Source organism: Petaurus breviceps, unplaced genomic scaffold (genome assembly GCF_028583685.1).
Source record: "Petaurus breviceps papuanus isolate PSGF00001 unplaced genomic scaffold, PetGlider_PUasm1.0 90925, whole genome shotgun sequence".
NCBI lineage: Eukaryota > Metazoa > Chordata > Mammalia > Diprotodontia > Petauridae > Petaurus > Petaurus breviceps.
Genome location: NW_027187380.1, coordinates 26976880 through 27003735, shown reverse-complemented (window position 1 = coordinate 27003735; position 26856 = coordinate 26976880). Strand labels below are relative to the sequence as shown.

General features: G+C 36.7%; 1 protein-coding gene and 1 long non-coding RNA gene across 2 annotated transcripts in view; one reads left to right on the top strand and one right to left on the bottom strand.

Moving 5' to 3' along the window:
• The window catches only part of LOC138152623 (uncharacterized), a 634969-nt gene that overhangs the window by 113585 nt on the left and 494528 nt on the right, over positions 1–26856 (top strand). The window lies entirely within an intron of this gene.
• The window catches only part of BPTF (bromodomain PHD finger transcription factor), a 193334-nt gene that overhangs the window by 87585 nt on the left and 78893 nt on the right, over positions 1–26856 (bottom strand). The window contains exons 3-6 of the mRNA XM_069076836.1: positions 24954–25178; positions 24204–24392; positions 4500–4685; positions 53–237 (exon numbers count right to left, since the gene is read on the bottom strand). Of these exons, the coding sequence (XP_068932937.1) occupies positions 53–237; positions 4500–4685; positions 24204–24392; positions 24954–25178 (785 nt within the window). The remainder of the gene's footprint in view (positions 1–52; positions 238–4499; positions 4686–24203; positions 24393–24953; positions 25179–26856) is intronic.

The following is a 26856-nucleotide window of genomic DNA, read 5'->3' as shown; positions in this document are numbered from 1 at the left end:
ATAGTGAGAATTACTTTAAATTGCAAAAATAATGTTTTCAAAAGATACACACCTCTCTGCCTTCCTTAAATAATTTATTTGCTTCATGTGCTGCTGCAGCAACCTGTTGGCTCTTCAGTTGACTCAGCTTGCTGTCTGGATTTCGTAATCTTGTGACCATCCGTGTTGAGCCAGATGTACCTTTCCCTGTTCCAGGGGAATCACTTCTTTCTCCATTAGACTTCTCTGATTTGAAATCTGATTTAAAAAAAGTTAAGTAACTACATTTGGTAAAAAGTGAAAAGCGGCTGATATTAATGACAATTAATATAGTAGTAAAACCTCACCTGTCTGGCACACAACTCAGAATAAGAAAGCAAGCAAAAAAGAAAAAGTAGCCAACAGAGGGCACCAAGTCTACATACAAAAGTTTAGGCAGTATACTCAAGGCCCTTATTCAAAGGTTCTTATTTTACACATGATACTAAGAAGCCCGAAGACCTGGTTTCCAAGCTGGATGCAAACTAGAAATACCAATTAGAAAAGGGGGCAGGAGAAGGTACGCTCTAAGCAAGCACAACTATAGAAGCAAGAAGCAGCTCTAATCAAAGAATACACAGGGAAATCTGTAAAAAAGAGATAAGAGATGTCAGAGTAGGAGAAAGCAGTACACTGCCAGCACTCCTCACAATTTCTCCAAAATGATGTAGAAAAATGTACCAGATGATGTCCTGACTGAGAAATCCAAGGAATAAAATTATGGAAAGTCATTTTCATAGGGTAGGTTGGCATTGGAAGACAGACAAGTCTGTGAACACTGCTAAAGAATGGGTGGGTAAAACAAACAAATAAATAAATCAAAAAATCAACAGGTAACTTCATTAAAGATAACCACAACAATGAGACAATAATGACAACATACCAAAAATTTTGGGATGCTGCCCAAGTTGGGGAAATTTTCTCTCTCTAACCCTTTCATCATTAAAGAGAAGGGAAAAAAAAATCAGTGAATGGGGGGGGGGACTTTAGAAAACCAATAAATTTGGGGGTGGCTAGGTGGTGCAGTGAATAGAGCACTGGCCCTGGAGTCAGGAGGACCTGAGTATAGGGCCCCTTACTTACTTACACTTACTAGCTCTGTGACCTTGGGCAAGTCACTTAACCCCAATTGCCCTGCCTTCCCCCTCCAAAAAGGGAAAATAAATAAATTTTAAAACCACAATTAAACACCAAAAAAGAAGTCCTTAAAAACCAGAGATGTTTAAAAATGGAAAGAAAAAAATGTTAAATAATTTTACTTTTAGGAAACAAAACCAAATTACTAGTATCAAAAAATGCAAAAGGTAAATCACAACAAGTGAAGAAATAAAGGAAATTAATAAACTATTTTACCCAATATATGACAATAAAATCAACAATATAAATTAAATGGATAAATTCTTCTAAAGATGTAAAATGCCTAGAATAACAGAACAAGAAATTGGAGAGAACACAAATAACCCAATCTTAGGGGGGAAAAAAATTGAACAAGCCATTAATGACCTCCCATAAGATCAGATTCTACAAAAAATTTAAAGAAAATTCAATTCCAATATTACATAAGCTATTTGAAAAAAACAAGGAAAAACAACCAAATTCCTTCTATGATACAAATATGGTCTTGATACCTGATCTACAGAGAATCAAAACAGAAAGAAAACTACAAATCAATTTTGTTAATGAATACTGAAGCAAAAAATTTAAATAAAATGTTAGCAAAGAGGCTAAAACAACCATATCACAAAGACTATATATATGTATTACAAACAGGATATATTTATACCAGGAATACAATATTCAATATTAGGAATACTATAAACTTAATAGTATATATCAATAACAAGAACAACAAAAATACATGATTATTTCAAAAAGTGCAGAAAAAAGTTTTAGTAAAATGAAACACCCATTTCTGTTAAAAACATTGGTAAGAATAAGAATAAAAAGAATCTCTCGTTAACACAATAAGCAGTATTTATCTAAATCCAAGAACTAACATTACATACAACAGAGACCTTTCCAATAAGATCAAGGGTAAATAAGGAATATCTATTATTACAACTAAATCTGATAGTGCTAGAAATGCTAGATATAGAAATAAGGCAAAAAAAATATAGGAAACAAAATTATTGCTTTTTATATTTGATAAAATGGTTTAATTTAGAGTACTCTAGAAAGTCAACTAAAAATTAATTGAAACAATTAACTTCAGCAAGGTTGCAGGATATATGTTGAACCCATATAACTCATCACATTTGTGTGTATTACCAAGAAAAACCAGTAGAAAGAGATAGAAAGAGAAATTCCATTTAAAATGACTATAGGGTGTATAAAGTATCTCTGCCACATACAGGAACTATATGAATAAGTACAGCTACAAAACACTTTATAAAAATAAAGTCAGATCTAAATAATTGTAGGGTATTATTTTCTTATGGTTAGGCCAAGTCAATGTAATATAAATTACAATACTACCCTAAATCAATTTATTATTCAGTGCTAAAGCAATCAAACTACTAAAGGTTGACTTTATAGAGCTAGGCCAGAAAATCATATGGAGAAATGAAAGGCCAGGAATCTCAAGGAAAAAAATGAGAAAGAAGAAGGGGCTAAAAATACTAGATCTCAAACTACAAAAAGCAGGAGCCATCAAAACTATTTGGTACAGGTCAAGTGGTATAACAGTAAAACAGATAAGACATGTAATATAAAGCAACAAATGAGGAAAGTAGTCTAAGATTCGAAAAACTCAAGATTCTAGCTACTAGGATAAAAACTCACCCTTCAAAAAAACTGCTGGGAAAAGCAATCTGGAACAAATTATGCATAGATAAACATCTCACACTGTTGACCAAAAAAGACTCCAAATGGGTATATGACTTGAACATAAAGGGTAATACCATAAACAATTTTAGAGTCCATGGCTAAACAATTGATAAAGAAGATCATAAAATTTAAAATGGCAAATTTTAATTACATGAAATTAAAAAGTTTTACATAAAGAAAATAGTGCAGCTAAAATTAGAAAATAAGCAGGTAAATCAGAAAAATATATGCAGTGAGTTTCTCTGACAAAGGTCTCATTTCTAAGAAACTGATTCAAACTGATGAAAATACTAGCCATTCTTCAGTGGATAAATAGTCAATGGATATGAACAAACAGTTTTCAAGGAAAGAAATACAAGTTACTAATAGTCATGTGAAAAAAATCACAAATTGCTAATAATTACAGAAAGGCAAATTGAAGCAATTCTAAAGTTCTATCACATCAGATTAGCAAAACTGACAAAAAAAGGAAAATCAGAAATGCTGGAGTGGCTGTAGGAAAAGTCATATTAATGGCAGAACTGTGAATTGCTAGGGCCATCCTGAAAAGTAATCTGGAACTACAGATACAAATTTATTAAACTCTGCATAATTTGACCCAGTAATTCCACTATCAGGTCTACACCCCAAAGAGATCAAAGAAAGATGAAAAGGACCCATTTGTAGAAAAGTATTTATAGCAGCTGTATTTGTGCTGGCAAAGTACTAGAAATTAAGGGAGTGCTTGTTAACTGGGAAATGGTTGAACAAATTAAGGCATATGAATGTACCAAAACTGTCCTGAGTAAAATGATGAAGTGGATGGTTTCAGAAAAATCTGGAATATCTGAATTAACTGAAGTCAAGTATGCAGAACTAAAACAATTTATATAATTTTTAAAAACTGTAAAGATAAAAAGATTTGAAATATGTAAGAACTCTGATGAATACAATAACCAATCACAATTTAAAGGACTTATAATGAAACATGGTACATACTTACTGGAAGAAAGGTGATGGATTCAGGGTACATAAGGAAACATACTTTTTGGCCATGGCCAATGTAGGAATTTGTTTTGCTAAGCTATGTGTGTTTGTTACAAAGTTTTTATTTTTCTGCCCTAATGTTGGCGAGAAGAGGGAAGTTTTCATTAACTGAAAAAAATATGAGTTTTTAAAAGAACAAATAAGACAACTAAAAACTGGACAATCAACTGCATAGAAGGACAAATAGCTCCATGTACTTCAATAGCTCTTGAAGCAAGCCTGATATTAAAGTATAGTATAATAATAAATGAGGCTAAAAACTATGAGCCTGAGTCACAAAGATAAAAATTAAAGTTATATTCTACAGGTGCTAACAAGGTAAAGAAATGTGTAATATATTTTTGAATAATTTCCACCTCAAAATATTTATTTTTTAAATACTGTTTAAAGGGGAAAGCCTATGAATTACTTAGTAACCCTAGCCAATTACTTTTCTTTCAAATCCTTATTTCCATGTCAGTTCTTCAGGTAGTTTCCAAATCTCTCCATCTGTCTCCAATTAACTCATCAATTAACTATTCCCCATATTCAAAGAAGGTAGAGCAATGCTGTTAATGAGTATTTGGGGGGTAAATTAGGGTTTTGTTTAATCTAAAAGTTTAAAATAAATGTATATACTATACTCTTACCTACTTCCTCTTGAACAGATAAAAGTGTATGACATTCCCTTTCTCCATTTTCAGGATCATCAGATGTTTTAGTGAAAGATTCATTTTGGGAGGAATTTAGTTCACTGCTGCTGTTGCTGTTTTCGGTATAAGGCAGGTTGGGGACAATAGCAGTACTACTGCCATCATTCAACTTGGTAGATTCTTCTAAAAACAGAATAAATAATTTTCAGACTGTGGAATATAGTAACAGAAACTCTCAGAAGATTCCCTTAAATTTCTTTTAGGGTTCCCACTACAAGGAGATTAAGAAAAGATGATTAAATATGACAAGTGCAGCATATGAAAAGAAACTCTAAAATGAATGATTTAACTTAAAGTGTTTGCCTAGAACTTCTAATTGTATAACAGGTTAGTTCACTGCAAAATTTTCTTCATAAATGAACAGGTACATGCAATATGAATGTAAAACATAAAAACATTCATTTGTAAATAATTTTCATTTACAAAAACATGACCAACATTCAGAGAAGCAAGAGTGAATAAATGCCTAGAGAATTAATTTTGAGCCAATGTAATAATAATAATTACATGCTGGTTTCTTTGTGAAAGATTATACTAACATTTCCAGGATATTATGAGTCATTTTATTTGTTAGTTTGCAGTTTGTTAGTAATATTTTAAAAATAAAAAAATTATTTAAAATCAGCATCATTGGTTTAAATTCAATTATTTTTAAAGTATATTATTTTTTTTCTGCTTTTTCTGCAGTAGAAGACAAAACATCCAAAAACACATTCTGAGATTTTTCTAAAGTGACATTTATGACAGAAAACATATAAAATGCACTGGGTTCCGCAAAAATGATTTAAATGCCAATATAATCCATTAAATGCTAAAGAATTATTCTGACTTTTCAAAATTTTACTAATCTGCTATTATAGGACATTTAAGGGCAAAGGGGGTTTCTGGACCAGACTGATAATTGCAGTAGTCTTTTTCCCAGTGAAGATCAGCCCCTTCCACTTTAGCATTCTAAAATCTCAGAAAGTTGTTTGGGGCACTGAGGAATTAAGTGACTCATTAAAGTTCACATAGTCACCATGTAGTCAGAGGCAAAATTTTAATTCAGATCTTGAGTTCTGAGGCCAGCTCTCTCCAGTATGAGACACTATCTTTCAAATTTTTCAAACTGCATTTAATTCAGGATTTTAATGGATGCTTTTATGTCAAAGTACAGTCTCTCACCTATTGAAACTAATTAACACTTTGTTAAGATCATAATACATTATTGGGATATGTGTGTATATATATATACACACTTTTACTAGTAGAGGAAGTGTGGAGTAGTAGATGGTGAGAAGGGTTTGGGGTCAGGAAGAATTGAGTTCAAGATTAAATCCTGCCTCTATCACATACTGGCTATTTGACTAGTCAAATCACTTTGACCTCTCAGTGCTTTAGGCAACTTCCTAAGACTGACTGACTGTAAGTTGAAAGGAAGATACCAACCTGCATCGATCAACAAGCATTTATTAAGTGCTTACCATATGCTAGTCACCATGCTAGGTACTGGGCATACAAGTACAAAGAAAGAAATAATTCCTACTCACAATGAGCTTACATTCCTTTTTTTTTGGAGGGCAATTGGGGTTAACTGACTTGCCCAAGGTCACAGGCTAGTTTTTGTGTTAAGTGTCTGAGGCCAGATTTGAATTCAGGTCCTCCTGACTCCAGGGCTAGTGCTCTATTCACTGTGCCACCTAGCTGCCCCAATGAGCTTACATTCTAATGGGAAAGGAAAGAGTATGTGTACATACAGACATGTATACACACATACATGTATATATAAATGCATATGTGACTATATATACACATACATATATAATACATAATCATGTTTATTCTGTGTCTACAGATAGACACAGAATAAATTTAAAATCAACACATGCAAATACATATAGGGTAGTTTGGGAAGGAGAACACTAGCACTTGGGGGGCCCAAGCAGAGTCAGGAAATGTTCCATTCAGTAAGACAGTACTTGAATTGTCTCTTTAAAAAAAAGAGGACTCTTAATCAGTGGTAAGGAGACCACACATCCTAGCTATATGGAACAAGTGCAAAGGCCTAGAGACAGTAGATGAAGTATCATGTGAAGGACAGAAAGAAGCCTGTTTGACTGATCACAGAGTGTTGCAAGAGAGCGTCCTGGTCACTGAGGCTGAACAGATAAGTTGGTGTCAGTATGTATAGAAGAAAAATTAGGATACATATTTTATCCTAAAGACAACAGGAAGGCGCTGGAGTTGGTGTGATATGGGAGTCACATGGCCAGATGTGTTCCTAAGGAAAATTTGTTTGGCAGTAGTCTGGAAGTAAGGCTGGAGTGTGGAGAAATCTGAGATAGGGAGACCAATTAGGAGGTAAGAAATGAAAAGATGTTAATGGCAAGATTTATTAACTGACTGGATATGTGGGAAAAATGAGTATTCTATTCCATTTACAAGCCTGAGACAGTGGAAGGATGGTGGTGACTTCTGACAGAGAAAAGGGAGTTTGGAGAAGTTAGGGTGAAAGATACTGAGTTCAGTTTTAGCCATGCTGAGTTAAGATGCCTTTGGGACATTCAGTTTGAAATGTCCAATTTGCCTATTTGTGATGTGGGACTTAATGAAGATCAAGAGAAAGACTGGGGCTTGATATATATAAATCTGAAAGTTACTGTTATAGAGATGACAAAACCATAGGAGGTGATAAGATTATCAAGAGAGAGGGTACAGAGGGAGAAGGCCCCGGACAGAATTTTGGGAAACACTCAAAGTCAGGGATGATAAGCCAGCAAAGGGAACTGAGGAATGATCAGAGAAGTACAAGGGGAACCAGTAGAGAGTCAAGTTATAAAAACACAATAGTACTGTTAAATGTACTGTCACTGCAGTTCTTATATGTCTTTTTGGGAGAGGCAATTGGGTGTCATAGAAAGAACGATAAATGTGAGATAAGAAAGAGTGCTATAGAGCAGATCACATAAACTCTCTGGGCATCAGATTTCTCAACTGTAAAATAATCAGGAGAGACTAGATGACCGCCTTCCAACATGAAATCTATGACTATACAATCACAGGATGCTAAGAACCAGGTCCAAATCCCATCCCTCACACTTAGAAGCTGTGTGACCACAGACAAGTCACTTAACATATGAATCTGTTTCTTTGTCTGAAAAATAGGATAATTATGCCAACTCACAGGACTGTTATAGGATTCAAATTAAGTTATGTAAAATGTTTTGCAACTCTTAAAGCCCTCATGTGTTCAACTAAGATAAGCTTTTTAAAAAATCTCATTTCCCTAAAAGCAGGACCTCCACCAGGCTCCGGCTTCCACCTTCTCCAATCCATGTAAAAGGGGACTCTAAACAAACTTCAGAGCTGCAGAACTCACAAAATGACAAAGAGAAGCTAACCTCCCACTGAGGACAGCCCAGCAGGCCAGAAGCAAGCAGCCAGTGTAGCACTCTGGGAGCTGAGCCCAGCCACTCCCCAACTGAGGGTTTAGCTCCAGGGTAGGCCTGACCAGTCACCGGCTGGAGGGACTCCAGATCAGCAGCAGCTGTGGCTGTTTCCAGATTCATCAACACATAGATGCGAAGGACAAAGTGAGAGGTCAGTGCAGTATGGACTTTGGGACCCAGTAGGTGGGAGTGCGTCAGCTTTTGCCCCCAGGGAGAGAAGCCACTGAGATACCTGGCAGAGCCAGTGCCATGTGGCACCTTCAGCTCCTGGCCTGCAGAGTGTAGGGGGACCAAGCACCAGTTTGAGGGGTAATTGCTCTTGCTTTAACCTGCTTGGATCTGGATTGCAGTCTAGGGTGGAGATCCTGGGGGTGTGACCAGCTTGCCAGAGCATGTGGAGGCCTCAGAGAGGGCACCCAACTAATACCTCCGGCAGCTGAGAAAACCCCAGCGTTTGGGAAGAAAGCTCCCCTATCTGGTGGCAGAGTCCTACTGTGGCAAAAAGCCCAGGAGTCAAGTGACTGAGGGGTGACATGACCAGACAAAGGAAGAAAAACAAACAGAAGATTCCAACATTAGACTCCTATTTTGGGGACAAAAAGGAGCAAAACATGGAACAGGAGGAAGACAGTGAAGTCGGAACTCCTGCACCAAAAGTTTCAAAGGAAAATACAAGCTGGTTACAGGCCATAGAGGACCTTAAGAAGCAGATAAGAGAAGTGGAGGAAAAATTGGGAAGAGAAATGAGAACAATGCAAGAAAATTACAAAATTAGAGTCAACAGCCTGACTGAGGAAAATCACACCTTAAAAAACAGATTGACTCAATTGGAAAAAGAGGCTCAAAAAGGCAATGAGGAGAAGAATGCCTTAAAAAGAGGAATTTGCCAGATGGAAAAAGAATCTCAAAAGCTCAATGAGGAGAATCATTCCCTTGGATTTAGATTAGAGCAAAGGGAAGCTAGTGACTTTAAGAGAAATCAAGATGCTGTTAAACAGATCCAAACAAATGAAAGAATAGAAGGCAATGTGAAAGATCTCATGGGAAAAACCACTGACCTGGAAAATAGATCCAGGAGAGAGAATTTAAAAATTATTGGACTACCTGAAAGCCATGATCAGGGAAAAAACCTAGAAATCATCTTCCAGGAAGTTCTCAAAGAAAACTGCCCTGATATTTTAGAACCAGAGGGCAAAATAGGGGTTGAAAGAATCCACCAATCACCTCCTCAAAAAGATCCCAAAAAGAAAACTCCTAGTAATATTATAGCCAGGTTCCGGAATTCCCAGATCAAGGAGAGAATATTACAAGCAGCCAGGAAGAAACAATTTGAATACTGTGGAAACACAATCAGGATAACCCATGATCTGGCAGCTTCTACACTGAGAGTTCAAAGGGCCTGGAATAGGATATTCTGGAGGGCAGAAGAGCTGAGATTAAAACCAAGAATCACCTACCCAGAAAAACTGAGTATCATCTTTCAGGGGAAAATATGGTCATTCAATGGAATAGAGGACTTTCAAGCATTCTTAATGAAAAAAACAGAGTTGAATAGAAAATCTGACATCCAGATACAAGAAGCAAGAGAAGCCTGAGAAGGTAAACAGGGAAAAGAAATCATAAGCCACTGATCAAAGTTGAACTATTAACATTCCTACATGGAAAAACGATAATTGTAACTGATGAAACTTTTCTCAGTATGAAAATAGTTGAAGGGAATAGAAATATATATATATGTCTGTATCTAAGGGTATACAGGCATATGAATACATGTGTGAATGTGTGTATATATGCTTACAGGTATACATAGATAGAGGGCACAGGACCAATTTAATAGGAAGGGATGATACTTAAAAGGGGAAATTAAGAGGTGAGAGAGGAATATAATGAGAGGAGATGGAGAGAGAATGGGGTAAACTATCTCATAAGGAAGAGGCAAGGGTAAAGGGTTACTATGGAGGGGAAGAATAGGAAGGAAAAAGGGAATAGGTCAACCTTATTCTCACTGAATTTGGCTCAGGGAGGGAATGAAATACAAATTAAATAGGGTATCTCACCCTACAGGAGAGTAGGGGGACAAGGGGGTGACAAAGGGGATGATGGAAGGGAGGAAAGGCTGGTGAGGAGGGAAGTTGGAAGCACTCACTTTTGAAAAGGGACACACAGTAGAGAATTCTCACAGTACAGAATAGAACAAGTGGGTGGTGGGATAGGAGGGAGGGAAATATAGTCAGTCTTTTACAATATATCTACAATGTGAATGTTTTGCCTTAGCTACACATGTACAATCTATACTGAACTGCTTATCTTCCCAGTAAGGGTGGGTGACAAAGGAGGAAGGGAATGAATCTGGAATTCAAAGTTTTAAAATCAAATGTTTAAAATTATATATGCATATATACTACTATTAATACTATCTTACACATAATTGGGAAATAAGATATACAGGCGCTGGGGCATAGAGATCCACCATTCCCTACTGGAAAAGTCTAAGGGGGTGTGGGAGAAGATATAGAAGAGAGCAGACTGGAGGAGGGGATATCCTGTGGGACTGCTGTTCTGGGGTGGTGAGTAGGGGAAAAATGGGGAGAAAATTTGCAACTCAAAATCTGGTGGAAATGAATGAAAAATGAAAAAAAAAAGGAATGAATCTATATGTTCTTATATTTCACTTTTATAGATGCAGAAATTTTTTAAATGTCTAGAGGGCATTTCATGAACATCAAAGAATACTTAGGGGAAATTAGGTCAGTTTTATTATGTTTCATCAGTACTCTCAAACCCCAGTTGAATTGAGAAAATCTACAAGCTACAGTGTAACTGACACCTGGAAAAACTGCATTTATTTTCATACTTTCTGGGAAATTAAGCAAAACAAAGTTTTTGTTACTATGCTTAAATATAAATCTACACAAAAAAGTTTGTCCTAAAACCTAAAATTCAACATCAACAGAACAAGTTTTGAGTTTTTTATTATAATAAAACAGAAGAAGAGAAGGGGGAAGGTTTTATTCAGTTCCAGTCTTGTTTCTGATCTATATTGGTTACATGATTTTGGGTAAGTCAATTAAACCCTCTGTCCTCTAGGCAACTCTATGAATAGACATGACAGAGAAGTTGCCAACATGCATCGATGGAAGGAGGCTCCCCATACTTACGAAATCACAGGTCCAGTCCCTGGGCCCTATAAAACTGATGTTACTCACGTTAGTTCTATGTGAAGTTTGTTCCGCACTTTGTATCTTAAGCCAAAAAATATTTTGAGCTTGAATGTAAGAAATGCAAAACCCACGTATTAGGCAATAGGGAATTTAACCATGAAAGTATTATATGTCAACTTTTCTACAGAACATCACCCTAATATTCAGCTTTAATTCCTATCTTTCAAGAAATGTATCTAGTCATCATTAGGTAGTCTGAAAACTGCTATTTCTCTTTCCATAAGAGTTTTGGGGGTATGATTTCCCAATTATTCTTTTAGGACAATAACTTGTAATAAATTATTAAATCCTAACAAATTAAGATTTTAAATGGTAAGAAAAAAATCCTACTTCAAGAAATCTATTTAAAGATTCAATTCTTTCTGAATTAATTATACCATTAAGAGATGTATCAGAAAATGTGCATACATGTATAATCTTTATCAAATTACTTGCCTTCTCAATGATGGGGGAGGAAAGACTGGAGAAAATCTGGAATTCAAAATTGTAAAAAATGAAGGTTGAAAATTGTTTTTACATGCAACTGGGTAAAAATAAAATGTTAAAATTTAAAAACTGTGTATAACAAGCTCAGGATTTTTGGAAATGTCTAAATGATCTAAAATATCAAATTTTGGAACCATTTCTTACTAGGAAATTTGGTATTTCCACCAATATGAAGCATCACCAACAACATTCTACACAAAAAATATCTGATTCTTGATGCTTTAAAAATGCTTCTAAGATCCTTGGTCTATAAAATTAGGTTTTGGTATTTCTATTCTGCTACATCTGTACAAAAATCACAGAGACAAACTTCTTAGAAAGAAACTTGTGTACCTTACAATGGGTCTTTTTGGGCCCATTTTACCTAAAGATGATTAAACAATACTATCTCATTCAAATTTGGTAAAAAGTTATTTATAATACAAAAGACTTCTTAAAGACAGAAGAGGAAAAGAACTATGTCTAGATAATAATTTTTAATGGTATCAGAAGTTGTCTACTAGTGCTGAAGGGTAGGTAACTCAATTTTCCCCCTTTCTAATCCCAGATTCTTCTAATGGTCAAAGAAGGAAGACATACAGTACACTAAGTACCAAGATGAACCTAGAGAATAGGCTTAGCATGGGAAAATACAATAGTGGAAAAATTTTGGACTACAGGAAAATAACTAAGATATAGACATATTGTGTTGTATAAACAACAACTCATTGCCAATGGATATCACATCGAAGAACTTAAGAAAAAGACACAGAAACACCAATGCAGACAGGAACATAGCAGTAATTCATCATAATCAGAACCAATTCTGCCCTATGCTTGCTATTATTATTATCTGAAAATTTAAAAAAATTTCACCCCCTTGTAATAACAGAGTTGCCAGGCAGATAGGAGCAACCACTGACATCCTGGTTTCTACCCTACACTATCAATGGATCTAGTTATGGGTCAGTATTGAGAGCCAACACTAGTATCTTCCAAGGACTGTATAGGAAGGCCTCATTTCCTCAGTCTGGTACTATGTGGAAGCACAACCTACTTCACTAGGTTAAAAAAACCTAACATTTTTTGAGACGAAAAGCCAAATCTAGGATCAGGACCTCAGACATCAGGCCAAGTATATGCTCTTGCATGTTCTGGGTATGTCAATCCCCAAAAATCTTGGTATGAGGCTAAGGAATTGGCTTCAATTCTGAATCTGGTAATGTTTCTGACAGCTTGATCAAATATTCAATGTCCTATTCACTTAAATCAATGTTCCTGGCTGGCTACACTCCTCCCATCTCCTGCTACTCCCACTGGCGTTTAGAAGAGAATAAGTAAGTCATCGTCACAGGACCCTGAAAGTTGGAGGGCCTTTGTCACCTAGTATTCTCCCCTGATTCATGGGTAAGAAATGCCATTTTTACCTCTCTTTATCCCTGTGGTTCAGCACTAAGGCTAAGAGCCTCTTCCTCTACTACCATTATGCACTCTCTCATCACTGCCTAGTACTGATCAACCCTTCCCCAGTCCCTTTCTTTATTTGCTTTCTTTTTATTTTGCCCACTGAATCATCCATCCAGTCACTAAAAAAACTCTCCCTTCATCCTAGATCTGAAGATAATGAATCCCTCAACCCTGCCCAACCATTCTAGGGCTGAGTTGATATTTATTCTCTCTTCTTTCTCTCTCTCCTTCCCTTAACTCCTATTACCCCCTTTCCCTATTCTCTTCTCTTTTTGGGGGGAGAAGACATGATAGCTATTTCAATATAATTGGTTTTCATTTTTAATCCCATGTATTTTATTTATGCATTTAAAAACATTTTTCTAAGAAGAGGTGCATAGGCTTCACCAGAATGCCAAACAGGTGCATGATATGAAAAAGACTGAGGACTCCTGCTTTAAAATATCTCTTTTGTTAACTATATTGATAAGCGTCTGGCATTTAATTATCTCTATAAAGATGACCCCAAGATGTACATATCCAGCCTAGTTTCTCTCCTGAACTCTAATTCTACAACATCAGTTTTACCTTTCTAATTTGAACTGGAAGGCCTATAAGACATGTCCAAAAAACTCCCTCTATTTCCTACTATGCACTTATTTTACAAACCTTCCTATTTGTGTAAAGGGCACTATCATCCTGTTAGTTATTCAGGTTTAAAACCTTATAGTCATCTTCAACTCCTGAAACTTCTATTTTAAGGAAAGGAATAGGTCAGCCAAAGCTCATTCACTTATTCTTTTCAGGTCTCTGCTGATTTTCTGGACTACTTTCTCTACCATAACCCAACAGCCTTCTCACCCTGAAGGATCCCTCAGCCTCTATGGCCCCTTCCTCTGATCAGTCAGTTCCTCCTGGCCTCTCCATTTTATGGAGGCCCAAAGTTCTTTGGTCTCTGCTTCTTCCTCTACCTCACCACTCCCTCTCCTCATGCTTTTCAACTTCCTTTTATATGTAGTCTTTCCCCAATGAAATGTAAGGCCTTGGAGGTGGAAGCAAGAGGGTGAAATAGCTGGAAGAAATACAGCAAGCTTTGCCCCACAAACTCCTTAAAACAGATCTAGAAAATGTACCACACCAAATCCTGATTGATAATTCAAGAAAAAGTCAGAGTGAGTCATTTTTCAAGCCTAGTTCTGCTTAGGGAGAAAAACAGAAATCTATGAATACTGGGGACAGGGACTAGCCAGGAGTTTATGTGGAACATTCCAGCAAAGGGAGAGGCTGTGTACCAGGACAAGAGGAGATCCCAAACCCATATGAATTCACCATTAAGTTTAAGAACAGGTGTCAACTTGCAGCTTTGTGGCCTATTATACAGCACTGGATGATAGATCCAGGATGGACTAAGTAGAGGACTTGTGTCTAGGTGTGGGATTCTGGGGTAATGGGTAGTCAAAGGTCCTGAGCTACTGAGAGATGGGCAAATTCAGAAACCAGCAGCAACTGAGAGATAATTTTATCTAATCTTCTTTTCCCTTCCCTAAGTGTTTTCCTCTTCCTCTCTCTGCTTTTCTTTTAAGATCAACAAGACATAACAGAATCACTCTCAAGATTTCTGTCTAATCAGACTACTCTATCACTCCTTTTTTTCCCCCAAATAGTGGGTTTACTGCCATCTCTGGAGGCCTTGTGGAAGATAGCTGAGCCAGGCCTTCAGGGACGGGTGCTCTTCCATGTGACAGATAGCTGATCAAGGTGTTCAAGGATGGGGGCTTCTCCAGGGGTTAAGGGACTTCCCTCAGGTCACATGGCTATTAAGTGTTAAGTGTCTGAGGCCGAATTTGACTTCAGGTCCTCCTGACTCTAGGGCCAGTGCTCTATTCACTGTACTACCTGGCTGCCCCAGGCTTATCTTTTTAAGCCTCAGTTTCTTATCTGCAAAGTGCATCTAATAGCACCTAATGGGGTTGCTGAATGGAGCTATTTTACAGCATGATATTAGCAATTATCATTATCACTTTCTATACGGACTACTGTGACAACCTGACTTTGCTTCTAGTCTCCCCTCTCTCCAACACATATTTTTAAGTCTTTCTAAGGCACAAGTTTTACCATATTACTCTCTTTAAAAAGTTTTCAGTGATGATAAATACTGGAGAGGATGTGGGAAAATTGGGACACTAATGCATTGTTGGTGGAGTTGTGAATTGATTCAACGATTCTGGAAAGCAATATGGAACCTATGCCCAAAGGGTTATAAATAAGTGCATACCCTTTGACCCAGCAATACCACTCCTAGGGTTGTATCCCAAAGAGATCATAGAAGAGGGAAGAGGCCCCATATGTACAAAAATATTTATAGCAGTTCTTTTTGTGGTGGAAAAGAACTGGAAATCAAGGCGATGCCCATTAAATGGGGAATGGCTGAACAAGTTGTGGTATATGAATGTAATGGAATACTATTGTGCTATAAGAAATGAGGAGAAGACAGACTCCATAATAACCTGGAGAGACTTATATAAACTGATGTTGAGTGAGAAGAGCAGAACCAGGAGAAATTTGTACACAATTACAGACACAACATATGTGTGACGACTAACTTTGACAGGCTGGGCTCCTCTCAGCAATGCAAGGTTATAAGACAACTCCAAAAGACTCATGATGGAAAGAGATGTTCACATCCAGAGAAAGAAATACAGAGTTTGAATGCAGACTGAAGCAAACTACCTGCTCTCTTTCTTTTCTCATTATGTTTTGTTTCCTCCTTCCCACTGTTCATTCCATCGATTATAATCCTTCTTTACAACCTGACTAATGTTTAATGTGAAGGTATTTGTAGATTCTATAGTTGACTGCATGCCACCATGGGGGTGGGGGGTGGGGGAAGAGAAAATTTGAAACTCAAGGGTCTATGAAACTGAATGTTGTAAACTAAAAGTAAATAAATTAATTAAATTTTAAAAAATAAAGTTTTCAGTGGCTCACTACTACTTCAAAGCTAAAGTAAAGATTTCTCAACCTGGAATTTAAAGACTTCTACATACCCATTCAGACATCTTTTCTAATATTGCTCTTCACACATTCTACATTACAGCCAAACTGGACCACAACTGTTCCCTAGTTAACAGGAAATTTTACCTCTTGTCACTGCATTCACAAAGGCCTCTTCATGCCTGGAATTACTGAGTCAACTAAAAACTGTAAGCTTTTTTCACATCAACAGTTTTCTAAATGTATTTTCCTCATTCTGTAGATATATAGCTGATTATTTTTCTACTTGAATGTGAGACTTTATGTTTATATATCCTTATTAAATTTACTTTTATTAGATTTGGCCCATCACTCTATAATTTGTTGGGATCTTTTTGGCTCCTGATTCTAATGTATTAGCTCTTTCCCATTTCTGACTCTTTCATATATAGGATAAGCATAAGCATGATGTTAATGCCTCCATTCCAGTAACTGAATTGCATATCAAACAGGTCCAGGGACAGAATCCTTGGGCACATCAACAGAAATGACCATCTGGATGATTTCATTTTTCCAACAGGAACATTATGGAAGAAGTCAAATGACTTACTGATACTCATATATACTGTGTTTACTATCATTTTTTGATAGTAACATTATCAAAACATGAAATGAGGTTAGCTTGGCATGACATATATGACGGGAAGCCAAAATGACTCCAAGAGATTGATGTTTCCTTAAAAAGTGTTCATGAGACAATATGAAAATATTTCAATAATTTGTGACAAAATTTTTCTAAGGATCAGTCTAACTAATCTATATTTTTTCAGAACCTATCTTTTCAGCTTTTTGGAAAACTCATTTATTTGCTTTTCTCTAGTCTTCTGGAATCTCTCCAGTTTCCTTAAAGACCACTAAAAGTGGTTCAGTGACTACAATGTCAAGTTCTTTTGGAATGTAATTCATTGCAGTCAAGTGACAAATTCAGAACACTTAAGATGCTCTTACTGTCTCCTCATTTATCTTATACTTCCTTTTAAACATTTTTTTCTCTCATTTTTTAGTCTAAAGTTAATTCTCTTTGATGAAAGAAATGGAAGCAAAGAAGAGGTTAAATAAGTCTGCTCTTTTAGTTATGCTTTTAACCTACTGGATCATCTATCCCCAGGCAATGGGCTTACACATTCCTCATAGTTCTCACCACAAATACAACTTAAGAAATCCTTTCAGGTGTGGGCAGGTGGCACAGTAAGAGCGCTGGTCCCGGGGTTGGGAGACCCGGGATCGGTTCCAGCCTCAGATACTTGGCACCCACACAAAATAACTGGCTGTGTAACCTTGAGCAAGTTGCTTAACCCCAATTGCTTTAAAAAAAAAAAGTCCTTTCAGAGGTAAACATGAAAGAGTAATTATAAGGGTCTCAATGAAGTTAAACTATTTACATTGCTATATGGGAAGATGATACATATAACTCCTAAGAAATTTATCATCATTAGAACAGTTAAAAGGACAGAGGGCATGGATATGAGTCAATTATGTTGGAATGATCTCCCCCAAAAAATGAAGGGGTGAGAAAGACGGACACACAGGGGGAAAGGAGAGTAGAATGGGGAAATTTTTCTCACATAAAAGAGGCATGCAAGGAAGAGCTTTTACAATGGAGAGGAAAATGGGGGTGAGGTGGATGGCAATACTTGAAAACTCATTCTCATCAGAACTGGTTGAAAGAAGGAAGAATAAATATCCACACTCAGCTGCATATAGAAAAGCAACTTAAGCAACAGGGAAATAGGAGGGGAAGGGAATAAAAGAAAGGAGAGGGTATGATAAATAGGAAGGCAGATTAAGGGAGGCAGTAGTTAGAAGCAGAACAGACTTTTGAGGAGGAACAGGATAAAAAGGAAGAGAAAAGAAGAAACAGAATAAAATAAGACTGAGGTACAGTTAATAATTATACTGTGAATGTGAATAGGATGAGCTCACCCATAAAACAGAAACAGATAGCAGACTAAATTAGAAACCAGAATCTAACAATATGTTGTTTATAAGAGACGTACTTGAAACAGAAAGACATAGACAAGAGTTAAAATAAAGGGCTAGAGCAGAATGATATGTTTCAGCTTAACTAAGGAAAGAAAAAAGACAAGGGTAAGCAAACAAAGGAAAAGCAAAAACAAATCTAATTAAAAGGGATAATCAGGGAAACTATATTTTGCTAAAAAGTATAACAGAAGTAATAAAAATTTCTATAGCAAGTTTCTCTGATAAAGCTCCCATTTCTCAAATATACACTGAGTATAGAACTGAGTCAACGCTATAAAAATAAGGGTCATTCTCCAATTTATAAATGGTCAAAACAGGGAGCTTTCAGAAGAAATCACAGTTATTTATGGTCTTATGAAAAAATGCTCTAAATCACTGTTGATTAGAGAAAGGCAAATTAAAGCAATCTGAGGTCCCACCTCACACCTATCAGGAATGAAAAATGCAGGAGGGGATGAAGGAAAAATAGGTACACTAATGAATTGCTGGTAGAGGAGTTGAACTGATCCAACCATACCAGAGAATAATTTGAAACTAGGCTCAAAGGGCTATAAAAACTGCATACTCTTTGACCTAGCAATACCATGACTAGGTGTGTGTCTCAAAGAGATCAAAGAAAAAAGTCCAATACATACAAAAATAGTTATAGCAGCTCTTTTTTCTGGCAGCAAAGAACTAGAAATTGAGAAGATGCTCATCAGTTGGGAAATGGCTGAACAAGTTGTGGCATACGATTGTGATGGAGTACTACTGTGTTACGGGAAATGATGAGCGGAGTGGTTTCAGAAACTCATGCAAAGTGAAGCAGGAAAAACTGGGAAATCATTGTGTACATTGATCAACTGTGAAACACTTGGCTACTCTGATCAATACAATGATCCAAGACAATTTCAAAGGACTCATGATGAAAAAATGTTATACACTTCCAGAGAAAGAACTAATTGAACTCTAAGCGCAAACTGGAGTGTAATTTCCCCCTTTCCTTTTTTTTTTCTTGTTTTTTTTTTTTAATATGGATAATATGGAAATGTTTTACATGATTTCACCTGTATAACTGATATCATTTTGTTTGCCTTCTCAGTGAGTGAGGAACAGCTGGAAGGAAGAAGGACAATTTGGAACTCAAAATTTAAAAAGAAAAGAATATTTTAAAAAAATAATTGAAGATATAATTTTTAAAAAAGAAGCTGTTTTAGAACATTTTGTATGAGTACTTGCTTATTCTTTGTGTATCTTTTCCTTGGCTATATGCTTGTGAACATATACTTCTAGAATATTTAACTCCTATAAATTGGGAAGCTCCTTGTGAAGCTTCTCCTCTTCAAATGATTCTCAATTGTATTTTTAGAATTATTTTGAGGGCTTCTTTGTCATCTTCCCTTTCACAGGCCTAAAATACATGTCTCTTTTCTGAAGTTTTAAAAGCCTTCCTTCATAAGTCTAATACAGAGTGCCCTAAAGTCTTAAAACACCTTAAAAATGCACTAAGACTTTAGAACATCTTGTATGTCTGATCATGTGTAACCTTTGCCTCCTTTGTTATTATGAACTTTAAGATAACACAGTCACTTTCTCCCAAGGATCCATCATTTTGACTTTACTAACCAGTTCTTTCTTGTTAGTTGGAATTATGGTTTGGAGTAGCAGTTTCTTTTAGCACCTCATTTAAATTCTGAGAGAGGAAAATTTCAGTAAAGTAAGGCAAGAATTGCCTGATGCTGTTTTTAGTGGAGAAACTCTTTTCATAGATATGTGAGTAGCTGCTGACCTCAGTTAAAGAATCATTAACTTAAATCTTCAATGTACCTCCAGTTATCTGATCCAACTCCTTCATTTTAAAATAGAGAAAACTGAGGCCCAGAGAGTGGTAATTTGCTCAAGCTATACTGGTAATAAGCAGCAGAGTCTTCTGACTCCAAATTGAGCATATCCTACTTACTCAATTTACCTCTGCACACATTTTGTTGTCTATATCAGAAATTCAATTCAACCATATGACCACATGGTCTGCAGTATACAGTATATCAATGTAACTTCTGTTATCCTCTTTATGTCCATGTATATATGCAAAGCTAAAGGGTATGTCCCTTCTGCCAGAAAATCAAAATCTAAACCCATTTTGAGTATTTCCAAGAGCAAGGCTTACTACTTCAAAAATAATTTTAACAAATAATTATTGTGTATCTATTACATAAGCAGTGGATGTAGTAGAGAAGACCTGGGTTCAAGCTGTGCTTCTGACATATTTACTAATTAATTCGATGACTCTAGACAAGTCACTTTTAAGTGCTCCAGACAATTCTGCTAGGTGGAGAGCAGCCACCCATCTGCATTAGTGGACAGCAATTCCTCACCAAGTTACTTTCTTAGATGAAATCATAATGTACAGAACACTACACTAGTAGGTGCAAAAGGAAATCAAAGGTACCGGGGGAGAAAAAGATTAATAAATCTCTGTATTCCTGGAAGCTACCATCCAATAGCCAGCTTGTTATCATGCTGGAGTAGCTTTGTTAGAAAGTTCTTATTTCTCTATCTGCTCCTCTATAACTTTATATACACTGGTCCAAGTTCAGCCTTCTAGATCCAAATGGCAAAATATCCAAATGAAACAATGATAACTGGGTATACTGGATAAATTGTAGCAAAGCATGTATCCTTTCATACTTCCCTAATCAACTCACTATCCCATTCACCACAGAGACTCATGCAAATCTCAACCCTCCTTAAATATCCCATGGCTCCCTCTCCCCCACGGCCCCCCACTGTCTCTGCTAAGAAATTTGCTTCATATTGCAATGACAAAGTTGTGGTCATCTGCTGAGAGCTACCAGCTTCTCCTCTCTACCTCATCTCATATCAACCACCATTATCTTCTCCTTCATTCTGGTCTGACGTAAGGTGGTCCTTCTCCTTCTCCTTGAAAACTCATCTTCATGCACACATGATCCCATTCCATCCCATTTTCTCTAAGAGGATGCTTCTCTATCAACCTCACTCTCACATATCTTCAGTCTCTCCCAGTCCACTGGCTGCTTCCCTATTGGCTAAAAATATAACTAATGTTGACACCATCTTCAAAAACCCGTAACTTGGTTCAACCATCCCCACTATCTATCATCCAATATTCCTCTTCCTGTGGCCAAATTCCTTAAGAAGGCCATGTAAAGTGTAATCTCCACTTCCTTTCCTCACTCCCTTCTTAATTCCCTACAATTTGACTTTTCCAAAGTTACTCAATCGTCAAATCTACTGATCTTGTCTCTCCCATTACAAGGTAATTTCATTGCACTTACACTTTCATTGTACTTGTACTTGTATTCTCAGCACCTAGTATGGAGAGTGGCAAATTGCAAGCACTTAATAAATGCTTATTGACTGACTGATTTTAGATAACTCTGAATGTTAGGAAGGTCTTTCTTACATCAAGTCAAATTTGCCTCTGCACATTTCTGTTCATCGGTCCTAATGCTGTCCTTATAGGCTAACACAATGTTGGCAGTCCACTAAAATTTACAAGTCTCTTACCAACAAATTGTTATTCAGCCACACATATCCCATCTTGCACTTGTATAGTTAATTTTTTGAATCTGAGTGTATAGCAACATTTATCCCTAATAAAGTTTCAACATATCACACTTGGTCCAATGTTCTAGGCCATCAAAATATTTTTGAATTCTAACTCTATCATCAAGTGTGCTAGGTATCTCAATTCAACTCTGTCTCACCTGCAAATCTGATAGGCATATCATACATGCCTTTATCCAAGCAACAGATAAATATGCTAACCAGCACAGGGTAAAGTGCAGTTCTCTGGTGTGCTTTAGTAGAGTTCCCAGCGGTACCTTCCAAGTTGACATCAAATCATTCATATATTTGTTCAATGCTTTGCTAAAATCTCAACTAAATCTTCGAATTCTGCCTACTTAGTTCCCTGGCTTCCTTTAGGTCCTAATTAAAATCCTGTCTTTTACAGGAAGTCTTTCCCAATCCCTCTTAATTCTAGTACTTTCCCTCCGTTGTTTTCTATTTATCCTCTATATACCTTGCTTTATATATTTGTTTAGCATGTTGTTTCCCCCATTAGACTGTAACCTCTTTGAGGGCAAGGACTATCTTTCACCTCTTTTTTTTATCTCCAGTGCTTTGCCTAGTGCCTGGCACATTGTAGGTAAATAACAAATGTCAATTGATTGACACTAGGTAAAATATATCTATAATATTTCACTTATTTACCAATCTACTAACCTTGTCCAAAAAGGACATGTGTTTAGTTTGGCATAGCACATTCTTCATACACTGGCTCTTTATTATCAGTTTTTTTTTACATATGTCCACTAACTATCCCTTTATAAATATTCTAGACTTTTGCCAGGAAAAGAAGTCAAGTTTATAATCCTATGGTTTACGGAAAACTATTTCATTTTTTGAAAATTGGGCGATTTGTCCTTTTCAAGTCCTGTACTTCTCATCCATACTCCATCATCTTTCCCAGATCACTGAGAAAAGGGCTTAAGAATCATCCCTGCCAGGTCTTTCAGTACCTTGGGATGTAGACTGTCTGGGCCTACTTACCTGACCTCAATGAAGTCAATTTTTACTAGCTGCCTACTTATCTCACCTTTTAAGTTTCCATTAGTCATTTTTGTTTTATCCTTCTTAGTTCAAAAATATTCTCCTTGATAAAGAATTCAGAAGCAAAATGAGAGACTGTGGATAAGTGAAGTCCTCCCATAAGTGCTCTGTCATATCTCCATACCACGTTTATTAACTGATTCTAATTCATCTAATTTCTACTTCTATGTACTTTAATGACAATAAAACTTTCATTACTGCCTCAATTTCCACCATGTGTAATGTCAAGCAAAGAAGTCCTGCTCTTCTTTTCCAGGTAATGGATTTCCTTTTACAAATATGGCTTACCATACAATGCTATTACACTCTCTCCTTTTACCCACTCTGTTTCTTTTGAATAAGGTATACCTTTCTAGAACTTCATTCAAGTCATGGGTTTCCCATACTGCCAAGTTTTCAGTCATACCTGAGGACTCCCATTTACATCCTTAAGTTATGGTCTCTTCCTGCTTGTCATTTCCTTGTTACTAATACTTTGTGTATTTACATTTAGATATCTGAATCCATGTCAGGAGCCACCATTGGCTCCTCTTTCTTACAGTCTAGACTCTATCTACACAATTCAAATTCATCCTATGAAAGTATGGGCATCTTTGCTGCTATTCTTCTTCCCACACTATAGGTATTCTTTGATATCTCTCATTGATAGATATATTTGACAACAAATTCATGCAAGTAAATATTTTAGGCATGATAATTATACAATAGCATAATTTCAATGATAAGAGTTTAAAGTAGTAGAAAGTCTTACATTTTTTCCTAGACAGTTAAGGCTTCTTTGTCTTATTTTTTTTTTTTGTAGGGGGGAAAGCGGGGCAATTGGGGTTAAGTGACTTGCCCAAGATCACACAGCTAGTGACTATTAAGTGTCTGAGGCCAGATGTGAACTCAGGCCCTCCTGAATGCAGGGCCAGTACTCTATTCATTGTGCCAACTAGCTGCCCTGAGTTAATGCCTCTTTGTAAAAATTTAAGATATTTTTAAAAGGTCTGTGATATATTAGGATTTTTGATTAGTATCCTGGTTTAAAGCCTTACAAAGAACTACCTAAGCACATGCAGACACAAAAGTTAGTAGTATAAAAAGAACTAAAAAGGTTGAGTCATTTAACACAGAGCTATTAGTAAGCCAATGACTATTTTGATGATGAAGGAATAATGTAAATGATTATAAAATTAAAAAATAAAATAATAATTATAGTAAACTTTTAAAAGCATGAATGACCATAATAAATTTCAAGCACTAATTATAAAAACATAATTAAACTCTAAATGTTAGGTGACAACATAGCACTCCAGGATGGCACTATAAACAAGAAGCATGAATAAACAAGTTCTGTAGCTGTTTTTTAGATGACATTCAAGATTTTTACTAACCAACACACCTCTCCCCTCCCCATTACAGAGGCACTGATACATTGCCCTCTGTACCTGGTACATCCTGGGGTAGCTCAGGAGCCACCTTCTTCTCTGCCAAGTTGTTGCTATCATGAGTTTCTGAGGGGCACCCCACTGTGTTCTTCCCTTCAGGGGGACTAGTCTCTCCTGAAGAAGTATTTGCTGGGTTGTCGCCAGTATTTGTTGACACAGAGTTACCTTTATCCCCAACATCTTTTGGCTCTACAGTAAAATGCACAACAAAACTTTAAAGATATTCTTTAAAATTCCTTTGGTAGGACTGGCCACACCTAAAGAAAATCAACTGCTGAAAAATGGAATATCAACAATCCACAAAATCCACCATTGACCATTCTCTGGCAATTCTGTTGTACGTTATTTTAACAACAGATTATTCACAAAAAGTCAATACGTTCAAGAAGTTAACACAAGAAATATAATAAAAAGAGCAAACCATTAATTCTTTTAGCATCATGTATGTATGTATGTAATCCATTAGAAAAATATTTTATTTTCTGCATCATATCTCATGAAAAGGAAATGCTGGCCTGAAAAACTAAATGAATTTTGATCAGATGCATTATTATACTGCTATATTATTGACTAATAATTATTATACAGGAAATACTTAAAATGTCTAAATTCCATCGATATAAATTTAAGTGGTTATAAGCTATTTAAAAAACCAGTATATTCTTTATAAATTCTTCAAGCTAAAAAGACCTATGCTTTATATATAATACTTTTGATAGAAAGCTTTTTAAAACCAAGTACTTTATTTACCCTCTGGTTTTCCTTTCTCAGAATCACCACCAGATGTTTTTTCTTCTTTGTTTTTTTCCTGGGGTTGATCTGAAAGCTCTTCTTTACTTTTCTCAGAATCTTTTTGGTAATTATTTTCAGATTCATTTTTTTCCTTCTCTGCTTCTTCTGGAACTGGACTCTTAGCATCTTCAATGTCACCTCCTTTTTTGGATTTGGTAGCTTCCAAAATTTCATCTATATAGTAAAGAGTTCAAAATTTTAAACTAGAGATACACTAAGCATACACACAAAAAACTGAAGGCTTTGTAGCTGTTTTTTAAGAAAATGTTAAGAAAACAATATTAGAAAAGCACCTGTTAAAGCTGAAAATCACTGATACAAATCTCCTTATGCAACAGTTTGTGGAAATTCTCATTTAAGTTACAAAAGGGATAAAAATAAATACAAAGTCTATTAGTGTTAGGAAATGTCAGTAATTTTCAGGAAACAAAAACTATTAAGTGTCCATATAGAGAGAGTGCCAGAAAATTTTACTGAAGTTATAAGATTTTAATACTTTAAAAGCCAAAAACTGTACTAAGATTTTTGGGACCCCCTATATGAATGTTTTTAGATACACATACAAATAGTGTCAATTTTTAAATGTACAACTTAATAGTCATCTCCTTTCTGCCACGATAAAAGTATTAACTTTAAGTCCTATTTTTATTGGGAATATAATTGTCTGGGTAGAAAATATTCCTAATTCCTGAAATTGTGGTAAAATTGTTTGCCCTTGGGAGTCAAGATGGCAGAATAGAAGCAGGACCTCCCTACAGCTCTGGCTTCCACCTTCCCCAATCCATGTAAAAAGGGGACTCAAAATAAACTTTTGAGCTGCAGAACCCACAAAATGACACAGAGAAGCTACCCCTGCGCTGAGGATAGCACAGCAGGCCAGCAGGAATCGGCCACCGCAGGGCAGAGCTCTGAGATCCGAGCCTAGCTCCATTCCCCAGCCAAGGTTTTAGCCCCAGGGTGGGCCTGACCAGCTGCCCACCTCAGAGACTCCAGATCAGCAGCAGCTGTGGCTATTTCTGGAATTATCAACATATAGATGCAAAGGATAAAGTAGAGAGGTCAGTGCAGTCTGGACTTTGGGACCCAGTAAGTGGGAGTGTGTGGCTTTTGCCCCTGGGGTGAGAAGCCACTGAGGCTGGGATGCCCGGCACAGCCAGCCAGCACCATGTGGCAGCTTCAGCTCCTGGCCTGCAGAGTATAGGGAGACAAAGCACCAGACTGAGGGGTAATCACTCTTGCTTTAACCTGCTTGGATCTGGATTGCAGTCTAGGGTGGAGGTCCTGGGGTGCGTGACCAGCTTGCCAGAGCATGTGGAGACCTCAGAGATGGCACCCAACTAATACCTCCAGCAGCTGAGAAAACCCCAGTGTTTGGGAAGAAAGCTCCCCTGTCTGGTGGCAGAGTCTTACTGTGGCAAAAAGCCCAGGGGTCAAAAGCAAAGGGCGGCATGACCAGGCAAAGAAAAGAAAGAAGACAGAAGATTCCAACATTAGACGCCTATTTTGGGGACAAAAAGGAGCAAAGCATGGAACAGGAGGAAGACAGTGAAGTCAGAACTCCTGCACCAAAAGCTTCAAAGGAAAATAAGAGCTGGTTACAGGCCACAGAGGACCTTAAGAAGCAGATAAGAGAAGTGGAAGAAAAACTGGGAAGAGAAATGAGAACGATGCAAGAAAATTACAAAATTAGAGTCAACAGCCTGACTGAGGAAAATCACACCTTAAAAAATAGACTAACTCAACTGGCAAAAGAGGCTCAAAAAGGCAATGAGGAGAAGAATGCCTTAAAAAGATGAATTTGCCAGATGGAAAAAGAATCTCAAAAGCTCACTGAAGAGACTCATTGCTTCAGAATTAGACT